This window comes from Chelmon rostratus, chromosome 21, assembly GCF_017976325.1.
Source record: "Chelmon rostratus isolate fCheRos1 chromosome 21, fCheRos1.pri, whole genome shotgun sequence".
Classification (NCBI taxonomy): Eukaryota; Metazoa; Chordata; class Actinopteri; order Chaetodontiformes; family Chaetodontidae; genus Chelmon; species Chelmon rostratus.
In genome coordinates this window covers 3,158,995-3,171,243 of record NC_055678.1, presented here as the reverse complement: position 1 = coordinate 3,171,243, position 12,249 = coordinate 3,158,995, and the positions used below count along the sequence as shown (strand labels likewise).

At 44.4% G+C, this 12,249-nt stretch overlaps 1 protein-coding gene across 1 annotated transcript in view; it reads right to left on the bottom strand.

The window, feature by feature from the left end:
* Positions 1-6,170: 6,170 nt before the first annotated feature.
* The window catches only part of LOC121624529 (corticotropin-releasing factor receptor 1-like), a 45,275-nt gene continuing 39,196 nt past the window's right edge, over positions 6,171-12,249 (bottom strand). The window contains exons 11-14 of the mRNA XM_041962270.1: positions 11,825-11,910; positions 11,505-11,640; positions 11,189-11,230; positions 6,171-8,559 (exon numbers count right to left, since the gene is read on the bottom strand). Of these exons, the coding sequence (XP_041818204.1) occupies positions 8,419-8,559; positions 11,189-11,230; positions 11,505-11,640; positions 11,825-11,910 (405 nt within the window). The 3' untranslated portion in view covers positions 6,171-8,418. The remainder of the gene's footprint in view (positions 8,560-11,188; positions 11,231-11,504; positions 11,641-11,824; positions 11,911-12,249) is intronic.

Genomic DNA, 12,249 nt, shown 5'->3' with positions numbered 1-12,249 from the left:
GTCGATACTTCCATTTGAGGCTTTCGATTGGCTCCCACCGCTGTCAGTCTGAGCAAATGCCCGTACAGCGGAAATGTGGACGAAAGTTCATAGCACGAAACTTCATTATCCAAAAATATTGTTTTCGTTTGAAAATGTTTCCTTGAGTCTCACAAGCTCCCCATCATTTATAAATGACTGCTTTCTCTGCGCCGTAATTCCACTGTTGTTCACACCGCACGCATGCTAGCTGCTCATAGTCCAACCTGATGTATTTTCACTCAATGTAACTACAACGCCTGATATTTGTATTGCTCCGTCTTTGGGACTTTGCTGAGAAATGAACCACTGGTTTTCACAGCACGACACAAATCACAAGCAGATAACGCTGACGGCTGCAAGCAAGACTGTTCAACACATTTCATTAAATCCTTTTTCTTGCAGCAAATGCTACACAGGTTGCTGCTGGTGGGGGGAGGTTGAAATGGTCTGGGTCTCTCAGTTTTTGTCTCAAAGTGGGACAGGAGACACAACAGAAGGCTTTTACTTTACAATAGTGGAGTTTAAGCTGGAGCTGCTGAGACAGGAGACAGACGATGGGTGTAAGCATGAATGAATCAGGCAGGACTGGACTGCAGGTGTGAACGTCCAGGATCTGAACTACCTGCAGCACTGCAGTCCCAGTCCCGAGAGTCTCCCTGAACTGACTGAGCACTGCTGCACACAGTGTCAGTCATGCTGAAGTGTGACCCCTCTCAGTCACATCCGCTGCTTGAGCCTGAATAAAAATGACCCTCATCCCACGTCCACGGCAGCTTAGCAACAGAGGCCCGAGTGAGAGGGTGACATTTAGAGGCATAGTGACTGAAAACATTAAGAATGCTTTATTTACTGTGATGTTTTTCATGCATTCATTCACTTCTTACCTGCTTCTGCTCCATCTTTACCTCGGCGTGTGCTGAAGGTGGAGGCTGGGAGAGACTCATGTGCTAATTATGGATGTCAGTGTTAATATTATAGGAGACAGACAGTGATGGAAGATGTAAAAGAAGCAACACCACCAGTAACTAAGTACATTTACGCCTCCTTAATTTCCTCTGCAGGAGATTAATAAAGTTTTATCTGATTTTAAGAACTGTTCTGGAGTGCAAATTTCAGGTACTAACATGAGTTTTTTCTTTGACATCTTTAGTTACTTTACAACTAAATATTTTTACACACAAAACATATGAAGAGATTACAGTATATGATTTTTATATATATATTAAACTACCAACTATTTATACATGTACAGCTGAAACCATTCGTTGATTAATCCATTAGTGGACTGACAGAAAATGATTGATCGTCTATTGTGATGATGGTTTCAGTGACTTTTCCTGTAAAAACATTTGATGCTTCAGCTTCTCAGATGTTTGATTTGCTGCTTTTCCTCTGAATGATCTGAATGTGTTTGTAATAATGTCGAGCTTTGGACTAAACAAACACTGTGAAGGCGTCACTTTGGCCTCATCGTCACCACATTTGTCACTATTATTCACGATGTTTCCAAACCAAACGATCGATCGATTAATGGAGGAACTAATCAGCAGATTGATCCAGAATGAAAAGAATCATTAGTTGCAGTCTGATACAAAACAGCTGAAAATGAGCCTCAACCAGCTCCAACGGTCAAATCCTGCTTTGACCTGAACGACTGAGTCACAATAATCTGATGAGATCAGACAGAACAGCAGAACAGTCACAGGGACATTTTACTGCTCTGAGTACTTGTACTTTAATGCTTCAGGTACATTTCGCTGATTATACTTACATAGTAACACTTTCAAATCATGGCTTTTCCTCGTAACAGAGTATTTTGAATACTTCCTCCACCACAATGTCAAAGGCCTCATGTAAAAGTAAAGTCCGGCAATCCAGTTTTATTTATTTAAAGTACAAAAAGTAACTGATTATGCAGCCAGGATACAGCAACATTATATATTTACATAAATAGAAAATCTCCCTCCACCCTCACGTGGATGCGTGTGCATGTCTTCCTCCACTTCAGGTCCTCCACCTGAGCCCTGGGGGTTCTGTGCAGTATCTCAGCAGGTCTAGGACTGCACTCTTGTGGATAGAGACCTCAGGTAGTGCACCTGGAATCTGCTGGAGCCAGTCTCCCAGTCTGGATCTCACAGTCCCCAGTGCTCCCATTAGCACTGGGACTACTTTGTACGCCCCCTTACACACTCACAGTATCTGAGTAACTTACTCAGGTACCGTAAAGTACAGTAAAGTGTTCTTTGTTCTGTTGCACCACTGATGGCAGATTTATCCAGTGACAAGCTGATGGTTTATATTTCTGAACAGTCACAGGTGATTCCACATTAGATGGAAATGTTACTGCAGGTATTAACTCCGCTCAGTGATTCAGACGATGAATGAGTGTAACGTGTAAATGAATCCATGAAGCGTCTGATTGGTCCTTCTGTTTCACTTTGTGTGACTGAAACTGAACTTCGTCTGCAGTGAACACGAAGCTGTAGATGATCAGCTGTGAATTTCTGCTACATGTTAACAGCAAACAGCTGAACTAGCAGCACACACGCACACACACACACACACACACACACACACACACACACACACATTTGTATAACTGAACACACTAACACACTGCGCTGCTGGCAGTGTGGACTGGACTTGTGCTCTCTGCATTATTGATGAACACTGTGAGAACGTCCACTTCCAGCTGCTCTGTGGATGGAGTTGACTAAGTGTAGTTAATAATAGCTCCGTCTGGCCTTTTATACCAAATCTGAAGCTTTTCCCTGATGACTTCTCTCCAGCTTCTTCGCTCCTTTCTGTATCCTTGACTCATCCTCCTTCCGTCTGAAACCCTCCACCTTTCTTTGAGCTCATCGCTCAGCACAGCTTCACCCGTGAACTTTGTGAGCATCCACAGTTACTTACCACTTTACAGAGTGTGTATTTGTATGAGAGTGTTGTGAACAGTTTACATCTGACCTTGGGGTGGATGACTTTCCTCTTCGTCGGGCTCCTCCTCATCACCCTCCACATGTCTGTAGATCTTCTGTTATGGTTGTTTGGTTTTAAAGCTGTGAAGTCTAATTTAAAGTGGTCAAAACATGGAGGAAACTTCTACATGTAGTTATCATACAACGACACTAGATGGAGCTAAAACATCACGTTGAACAGCACCATCAGGCGACACACCAGCCTCATAAAGACTACTTTATGAGGTGATTCAGTTATTGGTCATATTTATGGTCCCTCCTATCGAGCATTTATTAGCAGAAAAAAAAAACATTTACTTAATGGTTTCTATCACATTTTCATGCAGCTGTAAGCAGATTTAAGGTCATTTTTCAGTGTTTATTAATGTGCAGTATTTGTCAGCAAGTATAACTTCTCCTGTTAGGACATATTTCATATCATTACAGCTGCGTTTTAATGTGTTATCATTCATTATCTGTTTTTACAGCAGCCATAGGAGGAGTTATAAACATTAATAACCACTTAAATCTGCTTATAATGAGATTAAAAAAACCCTTATTAAATGTTTAGAGAGTGCTCGTGAATGCTACACTGGGGGATTTAAAGTAAATTCTCACCATATTGCCTTTAAATTTCCCTGCAGGTATCTTCAGAGAGACTTAATAATGTTTCTCCCACTGATGAACAACATTTGTGATATATTGTGTCAAATATTCCAGTCAGACATTTGTCTCAGTGTCTGCAGTGGACCGTTTTAAAAGCATATTTTCAAAGATTATTTTCCTGGAAAAAACAGATTTGAGCATGTTTTTCTCCTTTCAGTATTTCTGTGCCTGTTAATGTTCGAACATGTTCAGCCCTCCTCAGTGCCTCCTCTTCATGAATGTTCGTCCAATTACTGTAACACAGGTGAGCGAGAGAACCAGACCTGCTCTCATCAGCATAATAACGCCGACTGCTTCATGAGAGCTGCCTCCTCGCTTTTGTATGTCATGTTATTTGCATTCTGCTGTGAATCAGGATGATGCCTTTGGTGTATTTCTAAACACTGTGATCATTACAGGAAGTGAGCACGTGGTTCTGTGTCTCTGCAGCTGGAGTTTGTGGCGATGGACCCACCGAACACGAACAGTCTGTGGGGTCCAGCAGGTCCTGACTTTAATTGGATGCAGTTGTTTACATCAACTTCCCATTTGCACAAATACACCATTTATCACTAAAGTCTGACTGTGGTTCCTGCCAAACACAACTCAGAAAATGTATTTTATTAGCAGCCAAAGTCAGACGTTTGCATGAAACAGTAAAGCCTTCCACAGGAGGCCGAGGCAGACGGGGGGAGTATGAGCTCCACTGGGTTGTTCTAACAGGGTTATATTGTTTACATGTGGACTGGTTACTCTAGTAACCATGTTATGCGCTGGACTCGCATGCATATAAATGCAGCATTGAGTGCCTGTTGGCATGACAGCTCCCTCGTGGTACAAACCTCCAGTTCACCACCGTCATTTAACCTCCTCGCATGCAGCTCTGGCCTTTTATCCCCTTTAGCTCCACAGTTATTAAACTCATCTTATTCCACACCGTCTGACATCATTGATATTCCGGATCAGCTTCTTCCAGCTCGTCACAGACGGTGGGTAAAATATTCAAAGGCCAGACTTCATGGCTTTTATGGCTGCAACGCTCGCCATTTTCTCACTTTCAGATGAGATTTATGACATTGTTAAACCAGACATTTTATTAGCTGTGTGGGCTCTAACATGCTCACTGTTACAAGCTTCTCACACAGTTTCTCAGGATCTTATCTGAACTGTAACGTCATGGACGAGGGAGAGAGCGCCACCCGCTGGCGTTTCTGTTTGCTACAGACCGGCACATTAACCCTGCTGGATTAGCCAAGGCTTTGTTAGCATTCAGCTAGCAAAACATTAGCTTACCCTGTCATTAGCTAAGTGCAGTTTTGTAATATATGGTGTGGAGAGCTTCTCTTTCTATGAGTGTTTGTGATGAAGGTTTGACAGACAGGTGAGCGCTCACCTCCTCCAACATGGCCCCTGAATGCTCCATCACTCCCATTTCCTGTTTTCAAATGATAACCAGCTCACATTTTATTCCCTGACTGCACATTATTTATACTGTATGGAAATATCAGAATGCAGAGTGGACGGCGAGTTTATAGTCTGCTCTATAAAACATGAACTGGTTTGTGGAAAGTGACTTTTGGCGGGAAGAAGACTTTGACACAACAGCGGCTTGAGTCCTGGAGCCTCGACACGTCGTTAAGGAGGACAGGACAGGTGTCAGCCAGCAGGTGTACTCCAGGCTGCAGCTCAGCGTGCAGCAGCGCCCCAATCTCTGGAGACTGGACTGACAGCACGAGCTCATTAACTGAGCGACGTCTCGGAGGTTAAATCAACACATTGATTTTCCTCCAACTCCTTTGCTGGATTACGTTGCAGAGAAGCCCCAAAAGGGAGGCCACCTCTTTACCAATCCAAATCCACCACACAAGTATGACACCCAACAAACAGTCATTATGCAGCCAGCGGAGGCAACGAGGCTGAAATCATCCTGACTGAAGTCTGAACAGAAACTCTCCCCCAGCTACGAGCCCTGACTGCAGCGTGAATCTGTACGAACGCAGGAGCAGCTCGCCTGGAGCTGCTCTGCAGGCAGCGACTGCTGGTCTCTGGGAGCGTTTACACACAGCATCGCACAGTCAGTTTTTACAGCTTCATCCCGTTTCTCTTCGGGATGAAGAGTCCTCGGCCTTGTTCCTGGTTTTCATGGGAAAAATGGCGAATGTTCAGCTGGGCGGAAGGACCTGATTTAAAAGCTGATGCTGAGCTGTGCTCCCCGCTGAGACGCACCACAAAGCTTAAAAGGATCACACGATGCTCAAAATGTATTTCTTGCTCGTTTCTGTCTCGGGGGACTGTGGAGACAAATGGCACCGATATCCTGAGCGCTGCTATCCCATAACAGCCGCTGAACGTGTGTGTGTGTGTGTGTGTGTGTGTGTGTGTGTGTGTGTGGAAAACCACATCCTCTATAAATAAACTTCACATCTCAGCCGTTTGCTCAGTTTTTCATTCAGTCAAATGCAACACAAAGTTTATTTTCTCTTCACATCTTTTCAAGTATGAAAATAACAATATTGAAAATAAATAGTAATAAATAATGTTGTGAATTCCACTGTGATTTTGATCGACCACCACAGAACTATGAAGGAGTCAGTATCTGTTCTTTTTACTGTGCTGGAATGAAAACAGGTCACCACGTCGTCTGCTGCTTCTTCCTGCTGACGTTAAACCTTCGAGCTCTCTGCATCTTTTTTTTTTTTTAAAAAAAAGGACTTTAAATTCCTTTACACTGCAAAAATGCACGATGACGCCACGTTTCTTTAATCTGAGCTACAGTCTGGTCTTCTTTTAGCCAAAAACCTCCCGGAGCAGCCGCACAGGCCGCCTCCTTTCACCAGACGATTACTCGAATAATACACATCACGGTGGCGCGAAAGTCTGTCGTCTTAAATAATCTGACATGTCATCACAACAAGAGCTCACACATCACTGAAAGGATTACAAAAAAAAAGATTTCAGGGCAACAGAAAGATGAGGTTCATATACAATTAGACATAAACAGCAGTTCATAGAAATGCACAGGTGCTAGGCATACTGGTATCATAGGAATGTGGACTGTGAATTGCGGGTCGCATGCAGAATGCGCCCATATGCTTCACAGTGTGTGGTTGGTGTTTTTGGTTTCTATTTGTGACGACTCCACCGGATCGTTAACGCCCGTCTAGTGTTTCTATATTTACAAAGAATCAGTGAACTCAGTCAGGCGTGGAACTTCAGCCGGGCACCACAGGAAGTCCTCTCAGCTGATCATCCTTCTGACCTGTCTCGCCGGTAGAGAGGCAACAGGAGTAAGTCTCTTTATTCAGCTGAAGAGTTTTGTTCTGGGACTCGCCTCGTTAATAGAAGTCTGATGAAATCATCTTCAATCAAGATCCAATTAGCAGCTTTTTGGGCTGTCAGTCACATCTCACAGTCTCACAGGCTGACGGGTGGAATTTGATTTAAAGCTGCACTAATCAGTATTCTCTCTGAGCAATTATGTGCAATTACAGGGAATTAGCACTTTTAGCGTCTTTCAGCTCATTGTTTCGGTTCACTGTAGTTTGCAGCTGCAGCAGGCAGCTGGTTTCAGCTCTGATAAACCCGCAGTGAGCAACCAGCTGCTGAACGCTTAGCATTTAGCAGCTAAACACACAGACGTATCTCTGAGTGAATCCTGAGCTTACATTCATCAGGTGGAAAATGCTCGTGTTAGCATCCGCGAGCTAAAACATTCTTCATAAAAACTTGACAGGATGATAAAATGTGGAGTTTACAGCTCGTGCTGCAAAAAAACAGCTAATGCAGGTTTGCAAATTTAACATGCAGTTCAAATCAAATGTTTCTTAAATCAAACAATGTGGACAGAAAACAAGGCTGTGACGAGGACGATCTGATGAGAAGAATGAGACCACTCTAATGTCTGTGCGTTCATCCTGTAGGTGGGAGACGATTAGCCTAGCTTAGCATAAAGGCTGGACACGGGAGTGAAAGAGACTGACTGAGTTACTCCAGAGTTCAGAGGTTTTAGGGAGAGTTGGTGTAGCTGTAGGTGTCTTTTCAGGCAAGCTAGCTTTTACCCCTGCTTCCAGCCTCTATGCTAAGCTAGGTTAATCACCTCCTGGCTCCAGCTCATTTCTTAACACATCACAATCGCATCAGCATTTTCTAATGCTCGGAAAGAAAGCTTCACTACCAACCAATAAACGTGCCACACCCGTCTTCACGGCAGACGTCTTGGAACAAAACTCTTCAGGTAAATTCTGGAATGTGTTAAACTTTGTGGAAAGTCGATGAAAGTAGCTCGACTGCACCGAGCTGACCGAGAGCAGAGGAAGACATCACAACACGAACGTAACGAACACCACGACCAGACGGCTGAGTGACGGCAACATAAAGAAACTGAACGTAAAATCTGAACACGTCGGTTCCATAACCGAGTCGCTGCCTCTGTAGGATCTGAGTCCGGTGTCCGCTGGGTTGGAATCCAGTTCAGTGCAGTCCAGCAGCACCAGCTCCACCTTCTCACTGATGCAAGGTAGCAAAAAAAAAGAAGTGGGAATATAAGCGAGAACTCTACGGCAGCAGACGTCACAGGACATGGAGTGCTGTACATTCACGCAGATCCAGACTCAGCTTGGTCTCGTGCATCCGTTGATCCCTTTATCCCCGTCTGTGGTTCTGAGCCCTGAGGTTCAGGACTCCGCTGCGGCCCTCCTGCTCTCTCGGCTCAGAAAGTGTTCAGTGTTCTCCGGTGGTGTGGCAGAAAATGGCGGCGGCGGCGGCGGCCTCTCTGAGACAAAGCCGGTCTCCTGTCTCATAGCGACGTGGACTGCTTGATGCTGTGAAAGCTGACCCGTGAAGGTGACGTGGGGATGGACATGGCCTGGGTCATCCTGGCTCGGATGGAGTGCTGCTCCTGCCACCGGTGGAAGCGCTTCCTCACCGCTGAACGCACCTGCGGACAACGGACAGGAAGACCGACTCAGCTGATGGATCGCTGCGGCAACGATTCACCTGTTAACGACTCACCTGTTGTTGCTAAGGAATCACATCGTACAAATACGACGATATTAAAATCCTAAAAGCTAACTCTAGTGAGGAAGCAGCGCAAAGCTCCTCAGTTCAGCTGTTTCATGTAAAGCGTGTGTTCGGATAAAAACGATCAAATCAAACAATTATCAGGCATGAAGCTGCTGCTGTGTTCAAGCTTCAGCATTTTATATTTGACTCTATGAAAGCCAAGAGGAACAAATAAAATGCAAAGAATGACAAAATAAAATCTCTTAAATAGAGAAACTGTAAAACAGCAAGTGAGACAAAATTTAACTCGAGATTAATTCAAGATGATATGTGAGAATATTGATCCATTGAGTCAAAATGATTCAGATAATTGAGAAAAAATGTGATATACTGAGTCAAAACACAAGATGAAATAAATCATAATTATGACTTTTAAATCAGAATGAAGAGATGAAAGTTATGAGAAATGACTCAGAATGTTTGATTTGCTGCCTCAGACTCACTTCCCTGAATCTGAGTTTAAATCTCATAATTTTGACATAAAAATTAAAGATTTTGTCTTTAAATTTTTATTTTTCATGACTCTTTTTCTTTGTTTTTTTCTGCATTATAACACTGAACTCTCTGCTTCATTCATTCCCGGTGCTCTGTAAACACGCTGATAACAACACGCTATAAATCATCTTAATGATGATTAAAAAGGGTTCGTCCTCTCTCGCTCCCTCTTTCAAAATCAATCGTCCCGCGTGTCCCACCTCTGTCCGTCCGTCCAGTAATCACAACACAGCCCCAGTCTAAAAACCTGACCCACATAAAACCCCAGATGATGTTTTACAGCTCAGTTCATCAGCGCTCTGAGCAGCATTATGTTTGGCTGGTGTCCTCTGGCCCGGCGTAGCATCATTCAATCCTCCACACGTTTCAGCGCTAAATGTTTTCTTTCTGCTGAATGTGACCTCGGCTCTCCTTCGTTCATCTGTCTCATTTCTTCCCTCCTGTTTTTCTGCCACTCTCCGCCTGAAACCAAACACTCAATCAATATCCTCTGGAAGACACACATGCTGCTTGAGCCCCCTGTCGGAGCTACAGCGCGGCCCACGATGAGATATTCAGTCGTCATCCCGCCGGCGAACACAGCGAGGGGCGGTTACCAAAGCGCGGCTGATATTACACCCGCACGCTACTCGAGGAATCACCTGTTAGGTAACGAGGATTCTCTGATTGGACGTCAGGCTCAGCGGTGAGATGGAGTGACTGAAACATCAGGTTACGGTTCAGATGGGAGAACCAGATTAAACCAGAAGATCTAACTTAATCCCCGCCATCAGCGTGAAAAGGTGATTATCAGGTGACCGAGTACTCTGCGGCTCATGTGGCGCATTCGGGTGTGTTCAGCACCGTCAGGCGGCGTCAGAGCCAAAAGGGTATCGACCCGAGGCCTGGGGAGCTCTACGGTAGCTCATTTTCATGAACAACTTCTCTGACAAAGTTTCTACTTTTTATGTTCTGGTTTGTCACATATTTCTGTGCACCAAACTCGCATTAGGATGTGATCCGGAGTCAGTGCTGCTGGTACAACCTGCTGATTCTGTGTGCGTGTTTTGCTGTTAGCCACGTTAGCAGCGCGTCTCCCTTAGCTTTCCTTTAGCTCCTCACCAGACAAAGCACCTGCAGCATTGACGACTTTCCCATCAGCCTCAGCTGTACTTGTGCTCATTAGCTAATGTTAGCATGCTAACACACTAAACTAACACGGTAAACATCCTACCTGCTGAACATCAGCATGTTAGCACTGTTTAGCCTCACTGAGACTCTCTCTTCTGTTTATTCTTGATCTGATCTCACTGCGCTCATCTCGGCTGTTTGCACAGCATAAAAATCTACACTAAACTATGAAACAACTGTTTCACATCTGGAGGGAGGAGGTGGACGGTTACAGATAAGGTGGAGGACGAGGGAGGAGGGGAGGAGTGAAAGAAGATAAAGATTTTTGTTGCATCATTTCTGCAGGGAAGGAGCAGCACTTTGTGCCTCTGAGCATATGTCTGTCTACGTGAAAGCATGTAAGTGTTTTCATTTGCTTTTATTTATTTATGTGTTTCGATGTCTGACTGCAAAACCAGAAAACATCACCAAAAACCCACCAAACCTCACAAAATACTGCCAGCACACATAGTAATAGTGATATTACTACTGCTCCTAGTAACATTAATAATAATAACATCATGCATTAATCATGAAGTAGCATCTCTGCATGCATGCATATTAATAATTCTCGGCTATTCAGAGAGGGTTTCACCCCTGATTTCTCCATGGAAGCAAATTAGGGCTGACAGTGTCATAAAGCGTAGAAAGTGATGTCACTTATGTCTGCACATGACAAGTCTTAATTGTGCCCTAAATATAAGTGCTTCAAGCTTTGTCACTCGATTCCCTGTAATAACACACAGCAACAGCCGCCAAAAAGGAGAGTGGGAGCGCCTGGAGGGAGGCATTAAAAATAATTGTCAGAAGCAAGAGCAACATAAAATGTTTCATCAATAAGTGGACGTGAATCTGCTTACCTCACTGTTTAGGAAGCAGTAAAACACTGACACGAAGAAGCCCTGTGAGAGAGGAGGAGGAGGAGGGGGATGAAGAGAGGAACAAAACATCGTCAGAAAGGAGGGCAGGCATTCAAAACATCAACGCCCTGATCCTGTTTTAATCGCATGCGCGGCAGCTTATCACACACGTTACATTCATTCAGTCATCTGTGGAGAGGAACACAGTACTGCTGCTGTCCACTCATTACTCAATGATACACCCGCAACAACCGCAACATGACACTCTGACAGGAAGACAAGCCTTCATCTTCATCGTCTCTGCGCTAAATCGTACCTGGAACGATTCCAAAAACGAGTTGAAATATATGAAGACGATCTGAGAGATCTCGTCTTCTCCCGGGTTGACGAAGAACAGCATGTAGGTGATTCCCAGGAGAGGAAGAAGTACGAGCGTAGCCTTCACAGCTTTCCTGCAGAGGAGACCAGTGATCAGACACCCACCACAGAGACACTGCTGTCTGCAGACACCGTCGTCTTCCAGACAGACAACACCACCAACAGAGTAGAAACCATGAATTATTGAAGGTGCGCACATACGTGAGGATCTGAAAAGTGTCTTTCTGGGTTAGGGTTAGCAGGTGACTTTAAACGCACCTGTACTGGATGGTCTCTGATGTGGTCGAGGCTCGCAGCTTGGTCATCAGGATCCTCACGATGTTGAAGAGGAAGATGAAATTGATCTGCGGGGAAATCAAACACAGTCCTGTGAAACTCTTCATACGAGCATCGTAGTGTCGATCAGCGGCAGAGACGCTGTTTTCTACTCAGGGTCGCTGTTTGTGACGGGTTTCAAGAAAACAATGGAGGATGAGCAGGAAGCTGGAAGCATGAAAACCCACTCACACCTTGTTTATGGACATTTCCAAGATTTGTATGTGCACTCATAAAACAATTTTACCACAGATCATTATTAGACAACTAGCAGGAAAACATGACACGCTTAATTGCTAGCAGCAGTGATAGCACACAGTCAAACACAGGCAGTATTTGGAACTGCCTACTACGTCCTACCGACGAGT